Source organism: Balaenoptera physalus (genome assembly GCF_965194825.1).
Source record: "Balaenoptera physalus genome assembly, chromosome: Y".
Lineage (NCBI taxonomy): Eukaryota > Metazoa > Chordata > Mammalia > Artiodactyla > Balaenopteridae > Balaenoptera > Balaenoptera physalus.
In genome coordinates, this window is record NC_138904.1 from 16063727 (window position 1) to 16082478 (window position 18752).

Here is an 18752-nt window from a genome sequence, read left to right on the forward strand (position 1 = left end):
GTCCTTAGTCTCAAACACATTCATCACCTAGGTAAGTGTTCAGGAACTCACAGATTAAGAACCACAAACCACATCTGTGAAACTTCTCTTCTTCTTAGATTTAATTACGTACATATTCTGGCCTCAGATTTTGAACCTAGAGTTTTCACACTTGGGAAGTAAAATTAGAGCAAAGTGAGATGGAAGCATATGAAGGTTTATCCCCCTTAGTTATATTTATATTACTGAAACCAGGTAAAGGTGTAGTCCCTGTATATTAATTTTCACTGCTGAAAAATTCTCAGACAAAATATAATGTTTCACAAATTACCTGATGAATCTTTTCTTACTAAAGTTGTATAAAATTGAACTGAGGCTGTTTAACTAGCCTTGCCCTTAATTTCATCTTACTATAGTTGATAACTTCAAAACAAAACGTTAAAAAAAGGTTATGACCTAAACTCCTAGTAAAATATAAACACAAAAAAATTGGAACACACATAAAAATACACCAGTAACACAAAGTAAGGCCGAAATACACTCAATGCAACATTTTATTGTATTTCTTAGCTGTGGTTCCTTCTTTTCCCTTCTCTCAGCTAAGGGATAGTTTAAGAAAGACTTAGTTTATAGAATTTTTTATGAAATGAGATTTTCATTTATACATTGTAATTTAATTTTTCATAAAACTCAAAACTATGGGTTACAATGTATGACTTTTGACAATGAAACAACATATACAATCTATTTTGTATAGTAAAGAATAATCTACTTATTTTACCATTAAAAGTTGTCTTACTTGAGTAAAAACACTGTCAACAAATACATCAAAACTTTCAACGTTAAGGAAATTGAGTATTACCTAGCACAGAATTTTTTCAACTACTAATCTTACAAATTCAAAATTACTACTCAAACCCGTATTCTAAAAACTGCATTTTGGAAATGCTTTTATTACGATGCTGGCAACATAAAATGATGAAAAGAATATACAAGTTACCAAAATTAGTATAAAAATACACATGGCTACATATATCTGAAAATAGCCCCTTTTCTTGACTTCAGATGCAGATTTCTTCTTTCCTTAAATTTTATCAAAAATCTCAGGAGACCATCTAGGTAACTGGAACATACAGAAAGACTCTGTAAACAGACTAGTTGGAACTAGGGCTTATCACAGTCTACGATGATAAGGCAATTTATTCAAAACATCCATTAACTGGAAGTAAAGTAATCAGAGTGGGGAAGGCATCTCTTTTCTTCTTTCTTTCCTCCCACTGTTTTAACAGCAGATATTGTGATCTTCTACCCCTAAGTTCCATCACATTAAAAGAACAAAGTGTTAACATTTTACTGAATATAATTCAGCTTCATCAGTTTTTTATACAAATATAATAAATACTTTAAAACAATGAAAACAAATCAGTGTGCCTTAAACTACATTCATGCTGAATGAAGTTTTATTCTTCTTAACAGGTGATGACCAAAATTCAAACTGTAGAACAATCCTCAGAAACTTTGAGTTCAATTTAGATCTGTTAAGTGAAAAGAACATCAGGTCAATGGAAAAAATAATTCTTATAATACTGCATATAGGACCCCCTTAGACTATCTGGAAAATAAATCCTTGAACAAAAATTCTGTACACCAACCAGATTTTTTCTCAATTCCTGTCTGCTATCAGTAAATCTCTATGAGAACATTAGATGTTATGCAGCCTATTCTTAATAAAGTTTAGCATCTCATTCTTTCCTTTCATGCTAGTGATCAGAGACTTTTTGTTTTGGAACTGGGAACAGACATGGGGAAGTAAAATTCCCTTAAGAACGACAGAAGTGTGGTACTAAACCAAATTCTTCTCTGAGTCAACTTAATCATAGGATTGAAACAAGTATATCACCTGGCAAAATGACTCTGGAAAAAGTAGGACTGAGAGGTAATAAACATAAACCTAACCAAAACATTCAAAATAACACAAATTCTTTTAATCACCATTGTCTTTAGTTTCTCTCCCAACAAGGCTGCTTAGACACAGCACCAAAGGAAGTGTTGGCATAGATCCAGAAAGGTGTTTTCTTTTTCTTCTGAGGGAAGACTTAATTCTGTGGCTGGGTATTCAAGCATTCACTCTGCTTATATTCCTAGCCTTCAACCCCGGCTCAGCTGTCAAAACGTTCAAGTCTCTGTTAATATACTACACAACTGTTGCATTTTACATTCTTGCCCCGGAAAATAATTGTTAGTTCTACTGTCAAAGTATTAATTGAGTCACAAGAACTCTCTGGCAAAACTGAACAAAATGCTAGTTCAACAGAGAGAACAGCATTTCTAAGAAATCTGCTGTCAGCATTAGAGACCACCTATGCTACAAAGATGTCATTAAACAGAATTTGTTCAATTACTGGATTCTTTCCTCTTATATGATCAGTTTATAGAATTTCCGATTTGTAACTCTTGATTCATAAAACTGGGACTTCACTTTTCGAAAATACAGCTGACTGATTTTTTTTTTCAGCCACAATTTAGCAGACTTGAGATGCTCATTTTAGCATTTACATAATTTATAATCCCAAACGTATAACAGACAATGACAGAAGCATCATAAATAAATAATGCAAACTGAAATAGTTACGTCAAACTCTTGGACCTTCTGATAGCAAAAGTGTAACAGAAAAAGTAAAAAATATTTAAAAACAGAACAATATTTTTCTAATCCTTTTTCATTTCCTATTTCTGGGTGATTGTTCACTTCAATTTAAAATTCTCTCAATTTCTCTGAGTGTCTGAAAATGCTCTTAATAATGATGTTGGTGACTGAAAGACTGTGAATCTTTTCTTCTTGAAAAGCTTGGTTAATTGTGCTGCACAATCTTGGTCAGGAACAAATGCTCTAGGTATTCTAAAATTCCACCTTCACATCCAATAAAACACTAATTAATATTTTCGGACTTTTTGTTTCTAAACTATACTTTTAATACAGAGGTACAAAAAAAAAAAAGGCCTAATAAGCTTGACTGGAGGTAAGCTCGATGGTGGTAAGCCATACCACCATCCCGATTACTTAACATGAAATTTCAAGAAAATCAGGATGAATTTAACATAAATATAGTAACAGTAGAACAGTCAGGCATTTAACACTCTTATTCTCACCGTTTCATTACTAAGAAAAACAACCTTTTTTCCACAAACTCCAAACCAAGAGTTTGGCCAACAGTGTTATATGACAAATAAAATAATGTAACCTCTAAATACACAGGCAACATGCCTCCGTTTTACGGCTTTGGAGAATATTGTAATTTCAATGCTTCAGCAAGTTGGCTTAAACATGATTTTCTTCTTTTAACATACAAACAAACATTTTATTTGGGAGATGGCATATTTTTTAAGCTGTCTGCTAAACTTCTTAATAGCTATCGCTGTAGACATTCTTACCTAGTAAGTTATCATTATGGAGTATCCACTGTCAGAGCTAACTGAGCTTTTCAAAGGAAGAAGGGTTTCAAGAATTACAAGGTTTCTCAAAGTTTAAAAAGTCTGACTAGAGGGTTTCTGAATACTAATGAATATTCAAATTTATGGATAAGTCTCAAAATATATTCAATTTAAGTGTTCAACATTCTGAGATCAAAAGTAAACATCTGACTACCTTCATAAACAAAACAATCAAACAAAAAGCCACAAGCGGGCTTCCCTGGTGGCACAGTGGTTGAGAGTCTGCCTGCCAATGCAGGGGACACGGGTTCGAGCCCTGGTCTGGGAAGATCCCACATGCCACGGAGCAACTGAGCCCGTGAGCCACAACTGCTGAGCCTGCGCGTCTGGAGCCTGTGCTCCGCAACGGGAGAGGCCGCGACAGTGAGAGGCCCGCGCACCGCGATGAGGAGTGGCCCCCACTCGCCGCAACTGGAGAAAGCCCTCGCATAGAAACGAACACCCAACACAGCCATAAATAAATAAATAAATTTATAAAAAAAAAAAAAAAAAAAAGCCACAAGGTTCATCCACTACTTACATCATCAGTGTCTTCATCATCATCTCCAATGTCATCAAACTGGATTTCGTCATCATCTCCAGCACCAAAGGTATCTGTTTCATTAATTTTTGCTAAAAACACAGTAACATATATATATAAAATCAAGATGTTACTAGGTGGATTGCCTACTAAAAGAAATAATACTGAAACAATAAAGAATACTAAAACACTGAACTATACAAGAAGACTCTTATAAGTAATCTTCAATTCAACCATTTCATTCCAAGAAAAATCTTCCTAATCTTCCTACAAACAACTCATCACACAAAGCAAATTCACACTGAAACCTCCAGAAGTTCACTGCAAAGTCATTACAATGAAGAGTATACGCACTATAATTTTATCTTGTTCAAAAAAATACACGTAAGGCAGGCTGGCTCTAATTACACTAACTTAGTAGTTATTATATTTCTGAAGTATCTTTCAAAAAGGGCTTGTATGCATGTTAACAACTTACCCTTGGCACGTATAAACTTCTCCTAAGATAAGAACATCCACTTCACCAACCATTGGATAACTAACCAAATGAATGTAACCACTGGATAGACTTACCAAATCAGTCAGAAAAACTTTCAAATCATGCTTATCCCTAAGCAACAAAAGTAAGAAAGTATTGATCTGATTTCCAGATATCTTAGTATTTCTTAAAAGGCCAATAATTTCATCAGAATTTTCATGCTTACTCAAAAATCTCATAATTTTATAATAAAATGCAATGGAGTAAAGTAAATCAAATAAAATAGCTTCCAAGTTAAAAATGTGAGCTTACTATATTGCCTCTTTTATGTTATTAGAAATTTACTTTAATCTTTTCACGTTTACTACAGTAAGAATGCAACACTTTTGCCTTTAAGAAATAAAAGGAGTTATCTGTTAAAAACACACAAACCCCACAAAACTCTCTGGGATAGTACTATGCTAAGTTAAACTGAACACTGTTTTCTATAAAAATCAATACAAGTACCATGACTGTTACCCTCATTTAGCTGAAGACAGATCATCTCTTAAGAACAGTTTAAAACACTGTAACTAATGTACACCTTTAACAGATATTATACACAAGTCCAGAGTTTATAAACTTTTACACTCCCCACCAGAAGAACATTTATTAGGAAGAGAATTCAATTTATTACTAAATTGTTTATATTTTAAAGGATATACATACTTAAAGCTAATTTAAGCACATATGCAAAAAAATATGTAAAAGAGACAGAATTCTGTCAAAACTGCTTCACCTAAACACTAACAAGCTAATATCACTGTAAGACAGGGAAATGTAATAACTTTAACATTAATTACCATGTTCTGGAAGCTCACCATAAGCCTTCAGACTTCTAGCTTCATCTGCATTGTACTTTAAAATTACATCAGCTTTGTTATCCTTGGAGAATAACAAGTAACCAACAAAACAGGTTATGCCAAAATATCATCAGTTGCCTCATAAATTACTTTCTAATTAAACACACTAAGAAAAAGCTCACTGTTCTGTTACAAATTCTCTGCTTTTCTTCACCTTCCTTCTATCTTCTTTAAAAAAAACCCTTGGCAAGAAGTTTGCATTCAAATAATGAATAGCCCAGAAAAATTACTTATAGAATTCACTTTAATAAAGAGATAAAAGGAAAATAAGGGGGGGAAGGAAAGAAAAAGTAGAAAAAGAGAAAAAGATGCAATGTGGTCCTTGGCCACACTGTAATTCAAACTGCAAGTGGTATTATTACCCAAGAAAATTAATAAGCCTTTCTATAATCAGTGGTTCTTAGGGTAGCTTACCTATTAGAATTGTTTGTGGCACTTTAAAAAGATAACCTTATCTCCTGAAAATTGACACACCTGAGGTAAAGTCCAAAAATCTGTATTTAAAAAGCTCTTTTGGGTGTTTCAGACGCAAATATCCCTGAGAACTACTGCCCTAAAATGTTCACATTTCTCCATTGTAAAGAATCTGAGTCATTTACAGAAGAAAAAATGAGTTTGAATGCTGACAGTTAACCTAGAAAAGACCTAAAGAAAGGCAACTGAAATCATCACAGTGATGCAACTGCAATGTAATATAAACCAACACTTCTCAAACTGTAATGTGCACACAAAACATACAGGGATTGTGTTAAAATTCTGATATTGACTCAGTAGATAGGAGATTGGGCTAATAACCTGTTAACTTGCTTCCAGATGGTGGTGATCCTGCTATTATCTTTAGATTACTGTGAGTAGCAAGGATATGTAATTATTCACCAAAGATTAAGAATCAGAAGAGCTGTTTGTAGCTATCACATTAATGTTAGAATATTAATCCCTTAAGAATTGTGGTTTCACTGTCCACAAAACAGAGAATTAAACTGGGAATTAATAACTATTCTCTCCACTTTGGGGGTTTATATAAAGTTAAACCAAGAAAATGGACATGAAAATGATACATTTTTATGGACAGATTACAAGTTTTTATTATAGAATATTAAAAAGGAAAAGACTATCAATGTATGATCCACTTCATAAAAATAGATACAAGAAGCAAATTCAGTAAAGTTTCAGGTTATCAAGTCAACACAAAAACCAGTTATGTCTGTATAAACTAGCAAGGAACTACCGAAAAAAGAAATCAAGAAAACAATCTCATTTACAATAGCATCAATACAATAGCATTACAAATACTCAGAAATAAATTTAACCAAGGACGTAAAAGATCTATACACTGAAAACTATAAGATACTGATGAAAGAAACAAATAAATGGAAATGTATCCCATGTTCTTGAACTGAAATAATTAATACTATTAAAGTGTCCATATTACCCAAAGTAATTTAGAGATTCAACATAATTCCTATAAAAATTTCAGTGGCATTTTTTTTCACAGACAGATAAAGTTATATGGAACCACAAACACTCCAAATAGCCAAAGCAGTCTTGAGAAAGTACAAAGCTGGAGGCATCGCACTTCCTGATTTCAAAATACAGTTGTCAAAACAGTAAGGTACTGGCATTAAAACAGTCCTGTTGACAATGGAAGAGAATTGAGAACCGAGAAATAAAATTTTGCAAAAGTGGTCAACTAATTCTTAACAAGGGAACCAAGACAACACAGTGTAGAAAAGACACTCTTCAATAAATAGGATTGGGAAAACTGAATACTTACATGAAACTGGACCCCTTTCTTACACCAAAAACTGCCTGAAATTAACTTGAAATAGATCAAAGACTTAAACACAAGACCGGAAGCCATAAAACTACTAAAAGAGAACAGAGAAAAGGTACTTGATGTTTATCTTGGCAATTGTTTTTTTGGATATGACACCAAAGGCATAAGCAACAAAAGCAAAAAGGGACAAGTGGAACTACATCACTCTAAAAAGCTTTTACACAGCACAGGAAATCATCAATGAAATTAAAAGACAACCTACTAGATAGGAGAAAATATTTGCAAATGATACGACCAAAAAGGGATTAATATCCAACATATATAAATCCTGCCATTTGCAACAACATGGATGAACCTGGAGGGCAGTATGCTAAGAGAAATAAGTCAGACAAAGAAAGACAAATACTGTATGATCTCACTCAATATGTGGAATCTGGGCTGCACGTAAACTCATCAAGGACCTGGAAAGGTCCTAATCTCCCAGCTCTGAGTGACCCTGCAATTCTGCACAAGCATGAAATTAAGACTAAGAGAGTATTACTGCCTGGCTGAGTGTTAAAAGGTATGCCCCAACATGCATAGACTCCATATGCAAAAGCTGGGAGGCTTACTGGTTTTAATGACATCTCACACATGGGCTGTTTGCTAAGATAACCAAGCATTCAATGACCACACACAAGAAAAACATACAGACCAAACAGAATTTGTTTCAGAAAACAACAGCAAACAACAGCAAGAACAAACCCTGGGAGAAGAAATCTGATTTCCAGTCTTGCCACATTATATTTGCACTTTCTAGTTCTCAACAAAAAAATTATCAGACACACAAAGAAATAGGAAAGGGTGGTCACACACAAGAAAAGAAGTCATTACTAACTGTTGCTGAGAAAACCCAGAAGTTGTACTTAACAAAGACTTTACATCAGTTACTATAAATATACTTAAAGAACTGAAAGAAACCATGTCAAAAAAACTTTGTCAGAATATTTCACTAAATAGAGAAAATCAAGAGATGCAGATTATTTAAAAAAATTAAAATTATGGCGATGAAACGTATGTTAACTGACCTCAAAATGCCTCTTTCAATCACAAATAGAACAATCATGTAAAAAATCAACAAGGAAGGAGAAGACTGAAACTTTACAAATGAGTTAGACCCAACAGATATCTATGAAAAACTTGACCTGATGATAGAACAGAGACAGCAATCATTTCACTCACAACGTAATTAAACACAGATGATGGATGCGACAGAAATCAGATGGATTTCAGACACACAATGCATATAGAGTCTAAAGGCTGACATCATAGAGGGCAACTATCATGTTCTTTTCTAAGCGTTCATCTCAAATTTATAACATACACTTAAAAAACAGTTTGTACTGTAACTACTGAGTGCACGTCTTATCCTTCTACTATACAACTGTAAAAACCCTTTTGGAGATTGGAAGGTTTGACTTATTCAGCTGCATCATCCAGAATAGTGGTTTACCAAACGTGGATTTGAGACCTCTAAATTTTAAAATAAAATAATAATTGGGACCCTGACATAAAATTACTAAATTTTTGTTTTGACGAGTAAGAACACTAATAAAAACCACCATCATATACTACTGTTCTTATTTCACAAAAGGTAATTAAAAAAAATATATTTAACAAGCAAAATGGAGGGGAGTTCCCTGGTGGTGCAGTCGTTAGTACTCAGCACTTCCACTGCAGTAGCATGGGTTCAATCCCTCGTCAGGGAATTAAAAGCCTTGAAAGCTGAAGCACAGGCAAGAAACAAAAAAAAAAAAAAAAAAAAAGGAAAGGAAAATGGATAACTTAGCTATGTGAAAAACACCATATAAAACGTGCGTATCTTCTCATTTCACGACAGAACAGTGAAAAAATCAGCCTGCACCAATAAATATTTCACTGACTGACATTTGGGAACCATAACCCCTGAACACCTAGCACAATGCCTAGAATACAACTGGACATTAAATGAAAGAGGACACGGGACTTCCCTGGTGGTGCAGTGGCTAAGACTCTGTGCTCCCAATGCAGGCGGCCAGGTTCGACCCCTGGTCAGGGAACTAGATCCCACATGGCACAACTAAGAGTTCTCATGCCGCAACTAAAAAAGATCCTGCATGCCAAAACGAAGATCCCCCACGTGGCAACAAAGATCCCGCCTGCCACAACTAAGACCCCACGCAGCCAAATAAAATATAAATATTTAAAAAAAAAAAAAAAAAAAAAAAAAGAATGAGGACAGAATGATGGTCTGTGGTGTTTATCCAAAATTATGAGAGAATATTTACTGCACATGATATTTAAAAGAAAAACAATACTAACCAGTCTTCCCACAAAACACATGTATCATTAATCAGTCATGGGAATTATTCCAAACAAGGTATATCCTATAGTCTTGAATACAACTGGACCTTAATAAATTTTGACAACAGAATGGTGAGAAGTCATAATTGGCTAGGACTGCTTAAATATGCTTTTATTGCATCTTCTAAATATTAATGACTTACTAAATACAAGGGCACTACAAATTTAAATGTGATTGTTACCTGATAGTCTCGAAGACCAACCAATATAATGTCTGAGGTATTTATCCAAACCTATGAAAGAAAATTTACTGTATGTTATATTTGATATAAAAACGAATAACAGAGTGCTATGTTAAACCATTCTTCCTACAAAAAATATGTACTATTCACCCAGTGTGGAAAATGTACTTACTAGGAAATAGGGAAAAACTATAGAATATAGTATACTGTGGGTGTGTGTGTGTACACATGCGTGTGTGAGACAGACTCTAGTTATAGTTACAGTATATTAAGAAAGAGCTATAGTATACAGTTTGTGTCAAATTTTCTATTTTAGGATGTTAAAAATACATAATTATTTTATTTCAACTACCTGAGAGTTTAAAAATTACAAAAACATAATTATTTGTCAGGTAAGTGAAAGACTTTTAATCACCAATCACTCCTGAGATATTTAATTATTTAACATATATGAAAATCAGTCATCTACACAAATACAGCCATCCAGTCACCAATCTACATAAATACAGGACCAAATCCCACCATCAATTGGAAAAGAATGACTTAACCGACCAAATATATTTTTTAAATAAAAAAATTAGAGTTGAAGGAACTTTTAAACAATGTGATCAATAAATCCGCCAGAACTACTAAAAACTATGATATAACATGTTCCAAATTTTCCTAATATCGTGTACAGCTGTTTCCCCCAAACCAAAATCTTAACCAAGGAATATATACTATATTTAATTAGCAATTACTTTAGTCTCCTTTAATCTTAAAACAATTCTCCGGCTTTTTTTCTTTCTTTCAAGGCATAACATTTTTTTAAGAGTCCACATCCTCTGTTTTATAGACTGAATCTGTCGAATTGTTTCCTCAATAGTATACATTTCTGGCATAAATCCCACATAGGTGAAGCAAATAATTCTTTGTAAATATAATCCTCTATTTTGAAAGTTATCACGGATCTTCTATTATTTTATGTATTTAGATTGCCATATAAATCATTATTTTTGAAGTCTTTGGGAACTCACAAAAATGAGTCGCTTGGCCCATATATTATCTAAAGCAGAGTCAATTTTTTAAAAGGCAAATTTTGTATTAAAGTAAAATAAATCTCCATACCTACCTTTTTTCTCAATTTTCCTCTTATATGACATAACCTCTTCACACCATCAAAACACATTGCTTCCAATCTTCCATTTCCCAACATTTTGATTACCTGAGCATATTCTTATGGAGGAAAAGAAACAAAAGAAAAAACTGTAAAATACTGTTTAATTTTTCTTAAAATGTAACAATTGATATTAAGTTGGTAACTTCACTTTTACTGCTAACTTTGGATCAAACCGTAATTTTTTTACAAAGAAAGAAGAAAGGCTTGTTCAGCGAAAATTTTAAGTATTCTACCATGTGAGAGCTGTCTGAAAGAGACATATAATAATCTTATCCAAGAAAATGAGAGCACACTTCATCTGCTGAACCATTTCTATAGCCTCTTCCAGCTATACTTATATACTTTACCCTCTTATTTTTAGAGCAAATAAAACCCTACAGAAGTCAAGTAATTTATCCAAGATCCCAAATGCCATTTCCATGGCAAGTTATCTCCGTTATTAGGAATATTTTAATTATCCACTCATTTCGAGTACATCAGTTCAGGCTTGGTCCTCATGACTGCATGCTCTACCTTTAGACATCAAAGTGGCTCATTCCACATTACACACTGTAATGCTGACTTATAAACCTCTCACAGTTGAATAACAGCCAAATCTTGGTTCTCCTTTCCCTCAGAAACTTTAATCATAATAAACAGTAGGTTAATTATTAATAAACTTTTGCTTGAGAATACCTTGGTGATTACTGTAAAGGTCTTAAAAAAAACAAAAATAATGTTCCAAGATAAAATGCAAATGTTTAAAAAAAGTATTTCTAAGAGTATCCTCAAGAGGCCACCTGATTCTACTGCCACTTGAAAACACTGATATAAGCATTAGCCAGTATGTGGCAATCTCTTCTAGATTTAAATGACAAAAGCAGGCATGGGAGTAAGGAGAAAGAAACAGGTAATTAATATAAAACCTTCACACTACTAAACTTCTTCCTAAGGACTAACATCACAGAGACCCTGGACTAATTTATAATTACACTGAGAGGTAAATGAGATCTACACTGTGGGGCTGGTAAGTTGAGTCCCTTTTACCACAGGCCAATGAACCTAGCTTTACTACTCAGCACTTCTTCAACATGGGAGAAAATGAGAGAGAAAAGAAATTTAAAAACTGGCCCTGAAAACAAACTGCTAACGTAAGGAGACACTATGAAGGCTAAGTAACTGATTATCTTTAGCCAGACAACATGTTTCATACAATTAATAAAGATGCTGATTTTCTAGTGGCTTGCAGTATGGCATGAATAACTACACAGTTTTTTTATAAAGTGCAGGAAATTACTAAAACAAATGGAGAAATGTGAATGTAGATTATACACTGGGTCAGCAATATCCAGCAGAATTTTTCCATTGAGGGAAAATTATATATCTGACTTGAACAATATGTTCATTGATAGCTCAAAATTTAATTTCAATTCATTTCAATAGCCACACATGGCTAGTGGCTACCATGAAAAACAGTACTTACTAAGGTTAAATTTCTAGTGACCAGTCTACTGTAGTTATGCAGGAGAAAGCCCTTGTTCTTAGGAGATATATGCTGAAGTATTTAGGGCTAAAGTCTGTAACTGTATATAACTATATCTGCTTATAAGAAAGTTAAAAAGGTTAGTAAAAATTTTCATGTACATATACAAAGAGAAAATAAATACACAAAGAAAACTTTAAAAACTAGTGAATCTAGGTAAAGAATAGATGGGAGCTTGGTGTACTCATATTCCAACTTTTCTGTAGGCTTAACTTTTTTTTTAAAAGGAAAAAAGTAAGTGCTTCAGTCAATTTATTTTACTCATTTTAAATTTTAGTCTGCACTTACTTAAAAAGTCAGTCAACAATTATCAGTTGTTTTATTAAATTTTATGATCGTGTGCTAGTGGCACTGGAGTAGTGAGGGTCTGATAGTCTTGGGATGTATTTGTCATACTCTACTGAATAATGTATAACATTACCCACTATTACACTAGAGTAGGATATTTTCAGTGTTGTCAGGCAGCCTTACTCTGCTCTAAATCCTGAAATTCACTCTCACTTATATCACGCTTTTCCACATAGAACAAAGAAAACTATGTTTACAGAAATGCCACCAATTAATCCTCTATCAGAAATAGTATCCAGTGGGCTACTCAATGGACAAATTCTGAAGAAGTATGGGGTATTATAAATGAAGAAAGGCAACTGTTCAGGATTGTGACTAAGACCCATTTCAGGTTAAAGACTGAAATTCACATTATCAAAAAATGACATTAATAACTTCAAAATTCTTACCTTGTCCATCTTCTTTAAACACTAACTCTCTTTTTTCAGATTCATTCTCATTCTTACCCCTGCGCCTGTTTTTACCTCCTTTACCTAATTGATTTAAAAAGTGAATAAAAAATTAAGTGTAATTATCTATATAATATCTTACAAACTAAACTTGAAACAAGCTAAAGTAAGACTTTAAACTTTATAAAAACAGAAAAGGAAAAAAAATTATCATTTAAAGAGCAGTACAATATTAACAGAACTCTATGTAAGATTTTTAAACTTTAACCTAATTTGGTTACCCAGTAGTTACAATTTGTCAAAGGTTTTCTTTTAAATCCCTTACCGGATAAACATATTATCAAGCATATACCTTACTTTGGCGTTTAGATTTGGATTTTTCTCATATAAAACTACTTCTTATACGGAAGTATAGAGAACAAAAATCCCATTACCAGGGATAACTATCAACATTTTATTGTCCATGCTTTCAAATTAAAATTGGATTCCGTACAGTCTCTTCTACAATGTATTTTAATCCCACTCAATAATGTGTTTTGCGTAACTTTTCATGTCAATTGAACAATAGACTAAGATGAACATTTTAACAGAGTAAACTTAATTCCTTATTTTGGTTACTTCTAATGTTTTACTGTTATTTAATAAGGCTGAGGTGAGATTATCCTACAAACAAGCGCCATAGGATAAATTTATAGAAGCAGAATTTCCAGGATAAAAGTTATGTATCCACCTCCTTAAGACTTCTGCTGAAGTATATTCATTTATACTGCCATCAGCAAAGAAAGACTATTATCTAGTCCTCTGTTACAACCATACCATGCTAAAGATTTAAAATCATACTTAACTGTACTTTTGAATTTTTGCTTTCACTAAAATTTAATGTATTTGACTATAACATTAACTTTAGTTCCTTGTGAAACTTTCTACTACATAATCGAGGAATTAGGCTACTTCTTCATAGCATTTTATTACCATTCCAAAACCTACGCAAGAGCACCCATTTCCAATAGATGGGAGAAAGGCTGTGACAGATAGTAATAAGGGACCCATGGGAAGAGTTTGAAACAAAAATCCCGAACAGAATTTAAAATGTGCATCTGCCACTGTAAAAACTGACACCTATCTTCTTGAATGCACCCTCTACCTCCTGGGGCAGCCTCACATTGCTGTGCTATACTAAAAGGTAGGTGGTCTTCACAATTCCCTGACTTATCTGGACTCACTATCCTATACATTAAGGACACATCATAACTAACTTCCTCAAAAGGGAAAAAAGTGTTTATTTCAAGATATAAAACATGCCAGAACTTCAAAATACACTGGAAGCTCCGTTAGGACAAGGACAATAATACCTGCTTCGCTTACTTAGTCATATATCACAGTTTGCCAGTTTTTCAAATAAACCAAGAGTAGTTCCTATATTTCTAAATGAATGAAAATTTAAAAATCATATGTCCTTAGTTTGGCATAATACTTCAATAAAATGTAGATTTCCTGGAAGTATTAAAAAAAAAAAAAAAAAAAAGAAGAGGGACCTCCCTGGTGGTGCAGTGGTTAGGAATACGCCTGCCAGTGCCAGGGTTCACAGATTCGAACCCTGGTCCGGGAAGATCCCACATGCCGCAGAGCAACTAAGCCTGTGTGCCACAATTACTCAGCCTGTGCTCTAGAGCCTGCGAGCCACAACTACTGAGCCCATACGCCACAACCACTGAAGCCCGCGGGCTCTAGGGCCTGCGGGCTGCAACTACTGAGCCTGCGGGCTGCAACTACCGAACCCATGCGCCTAGAGCCCATGCTCCGCAACAAGAGAAGCCACCACAGTGAGAAGCCCGCGCACCACAATGAAGAGTAGCCCCCACTCGCTGCAACTAGAGAAAGCCCGCGCGCGGCCACGAAGACCCAACGCAGTCAGAAATAAGATATAATAAAATAAATTTTTTTTAAAAAAAGAAAAAAGTGATGTCTTTAAAGGGTAGGAGCATCTTACCCCAAATGTTCTTCTTAAGTGGGTCAGAGGATGGGTTTTTTTTTTTTTTTTCTTTCCTGATTTAAGAATGGATTTCTAAAGAAAACAAGCCGCGTGAGTAAAGCAAAAGTTATTCAACATATGGTCCAAAGTAATTTTATATCCTTACTTGCGTAACCTTCACTGACACTATATTCACAGGGCTTTTGAATTTTCAAATGAAGAAAAATATCTACAGAGTTTTATTTCTACATTACTAAACTTCACCTCAAAAATTCAGGAGTCCTAACAACAGGTTTCAACTAAGTAACCTAGAAAATAACAGATTGGTTTTACATACACAGATTGAAACATCAAATTCAGGATGATTATCTCCAGAATGAGAGAAAGAAAGGTGATTTCAGAGAGGTACACAGATGGCTTTAACTGAAGGTATGTTGTAATTCTTAAATTCAGAAGTATAATTTCCAGGACTTTAGTCTGTATTTATTAACCATACCTTAAAAACCCCTTATTTTACTATCAAGTAATAAAATCCATTTAAAATTGTCTTTTGAAAGAATTGAAAATATAACAATGTATTGTATTCAATACAGATATTGAATATTTCAATATCAATATTGATATTGAAAGATAGTTCATCTTTCTTTCTAAAACTAAGTTCAGGCAAATTTCACAGATCTCTTCCTTAGATCAGATGTTGTAAATCAACTATACTCTAATAAAAATTTCTAAAAAAAATCAGATGTGATTTGGAGATATTCTCTGATGTGCTCTTACTTAGGCATCAGATAGTTTAAAAGTCCTACAGAAGGAGGGAACTTAGTATCTAAGTTCCTAAGGATGGAGTGAAGCATAGGAAGACAACATTAACAAAAACTTATTGGACATATAATAAGTGCCAAGTTGTAGTAATCCAAGATTCATAAAACAGGTGTTATTCCCTTTAGAATATACAATCTAGTGAGGGAGGCTGAAACTTCATTACTAGAAATTCAGGTGGAAACAAGGTATTTATTGAAATGTACTGTTATTTGTGAGATAATCATGAATTATATATATAAGGAAAAAACTAGTATAAGCCTTATCTAATTTACCGAACATACGGTTAGAAAGACAACCCTACTGTTGCAGTGAATAATTAGCAGGAAAACACTTGCTAGAAAAAGAATCTGTGAGCTGGTTTGCAGGCCGCAGAGAGCAGTGAACTCAACAGGGCAAGCAAAGAACTGTGACCAAGCATCTCAAGGCAAAGTAAGTGGTGAGAGCTACAAAGAGAAAATGAGGTAGCATCGGTGGAGCAAGCGGTTAAGTAGAAAGGAGACACAAGTAGATATGGGTGTCAAGAATGAATAATCAAGGGAGACTTCTTGTGGACTGTGAAATGTGGTGCTATGCTGCCCTCTTTGCCCTTATAGTTTCCTAGGAGGCACTGTAAAGAGATTAAAAATGACAGAACTCAGGTCTCTAAAAAGGAGAACTTCTTTAAGGAGTGACTGTCCGAGGGCTCTGCTTTACTTAGGTTAGGACTCCCATTTTGGAAGTTCCAAGCAACGTTATTGTCAAATCTGATAATTCGTGAACGGTTTGCCTCAGAATAAAGGTGGGTAGAAATATTTACTACCAGAATCTATGTCATGAGAAAAGAAGGCTGAAAACTTTTGTAAATGTGTAACATACCTTGTAAACAAGAATGTTCAAGTTTGTGACGGAAGGGGGAAAGTAAACAGGCAGAGATGAACCTAAATACGTAACAAGCTTTCACCTAGTGTTTACACAGAAGCAATGACTTCACCAACAGTCCACAAAGAAAATACGTACGAAGATTTAATGGTCGCAAAAGCAAGAATCACTGTTTAAAAACTGTTCCTGGTCAGTCCTGGGAAGGGCCCAACGCCGGAGAGGCCAGGCGGCCCAGGAGAGGCTCTCCAGGTTCGTGACGCGCCGCTGGTTAGCCTGCTGTGAACCAGGAACAAATTTTACACTCACCCTCTAGAGGCCCTTAGAATAATGGCGTCGGTTGTATAGCAACGTGAGCAAAGTGAGAGGGAGCTAGGAGTAGCTTCCCAGCTCCTGTCCCGACAACGAAGTCCCGCTCAGGGACACCAGCCAAGCACGAGAAGGAAGAACTACCACCGCCGCGAGTCACTGCCGACGACACCAAGCCGAGCAGAACCATGGTTCTCGGAACCCAAGCCGTTACCTTTATTCTTGGGCATTGCGGTAACTGCGACCTCAGCGTTTCCAGCTGGGTTCCGGTGTCGGTGGCGCTGCCAGGTAATCCTCCGAGGTGCCGAAAGAAATTAGTAGTTGCAGACCGAACACACAGCTCAAGCGAGATCCGCAGGCAGCCACGCTTACTGGCAAGCAAATGGCTGCGCAGGAGGCTTCACGGCTTCCCCATCCCCCAAGCTCGACCTCTCCCCGCCGCCCCCCCTACTGCGCAGGCGTAGCCCACAGCTACTGACTTCCCGCTGCTAGAGAAAGTGAGACACACTGTGGGCGGTTCCAGTAGGAAAAGGTGAATCATTCGAGTACCAGGCCCTGCGCTGAAAAGAGGAGGAATCAAGTATAGAGTACGCCCACGACGTTATCCTACTTGGAAATCACCCGAGCTGTCTCCTGCTCTTGAATACACTTCTGCTACTCTGTAATAATTGCCTTTTCCAGAAAATTTCTTGACTGTTAACGTTTATGTTGCCTGTCTTCCTTTTCAGAGAAACAAATTCCAGAGTGATGCTTCTGTAAGAAGTCTCTGCCTAATACATGAAAAGGGTGGAAAAACCAGTGAGAAAAGGGTATGTATTTCTCAAAGGGCCTGAAAAAAAGGGCATAGGTTCAGAGACAGGAACCTCTTGAGGTTCGTTAGAGGTCTAACTCTGAAACATTTCAGTGCTCCAAGGCAGGGGCTCTGGGTAGTAGAGGGGTAGAGCACCAAGAGTGTGGCTCCAGTGTCAGGGCTGGAAACGGCTTCATCCTGAGTGTGGAGAACTGCTTTCCCAAGCTGCTTAAGAGGAAGGAGTGGGAAGAGCCCCTGTAGTTCCTCAGAGCTCCATCATTGAGAACTGGGAGGATGTGAAAGGCTGGTTACAGGGTCAAGGTGTCTGAAATGCCTAAAGTAACAATCTCTTTATCAATCTCTGCCTCTTGGCAAAAATAGCTAAAACTAGGACTGTTTTGTTTTCACTTAGGAAAAGAAGGGAAAAGTCCACTTCTGCCCATTAAAAAACTTGAGTTAAAAGCTACCCAGGTGGGATCAACATTTAAAGGAAGAACAAGAATTCAACAACAATCTGAAGTCAACTGTAATAGTCCTGAACAGGTTCATCAGATTTTGTGTGCAACGCTGAATTTTCTTCCAACCAACAGGCTTTGGAAAATCCCTAGGAATTTCTCCATGAAGTTGCCTGGTGACTGCCTGCGCCTGATCATATAATAAGTTAGTGGGCTCATCTCCCAGTTGTAATTGTAGAGACCTTTGAGGACCTTCCCAATTAGCGGTTTTTGTCTGATGCTGGGCCTGGCCTTCACAGCATATGATCAGCTGATGAAAGTCAGAGAAACCAGGTTGATAAGTTTGAATGAATATGTTAATTTCATTAACAAATCTATGAGAGTCTTTGGTTATGTTAGGAAAATCTTTGACTATGGCT

The 18752-nt window shown here is 35.5% G+C and overlaps 1 protein-coding gene across 7 annotated transcripts; it reads right to left on the reverse strand.

Annotated features, from left to right (window-relative positions):
• Positions 1–504: 504 nt before the first annotated feature.
• LOC309653336 (eukaryotic translation initiation factor 1A, X-chromosomal-like) lies at positions 505–17536 on the reverse strand. 7 transcript variants are annotated; one of them, XR_014259105.1, is made up of 8 exons: positions 17303–17535; positions 13131–13214; positions 10824–10927; positions 9713–9763; positions 5330–5393; positions 3992–4083; positions 1972–2142; positions 1401–1514 (listed from the first exon to the last, which is right to left on the reverse strand). XR_014259105.1 is itself a non-coding variant. In XM_082447948.1 (7 exons), exons 1-7 carry the CDS (start codon positions 17316–17318, stop codon positions 1509–1511), a joined length of 417 nt encoding a protein of 138 aa, XP_082304074.1. In that variant the 5' UTR covers positions 17319–17532; the 3' UTR covers positions 505–1508. The 7 variants fall into 7 exon arrangements, 4 of the variants coding, with proteins under 4 accessions (XP_082304074.1, XP_082304073.1, XP_082304072.1 ...); XR_014259106.1 differs by having other exon boundaries at positions 5312–5393; positions 17303–17530; XM_082447948.1 differs by lacking the exon at positions 1972–2142 and having other exon boundaries at positions 505–1514; positions 17303–17532.
• Positions 17537–18752: the final 1216 nt, after the last annotated feature.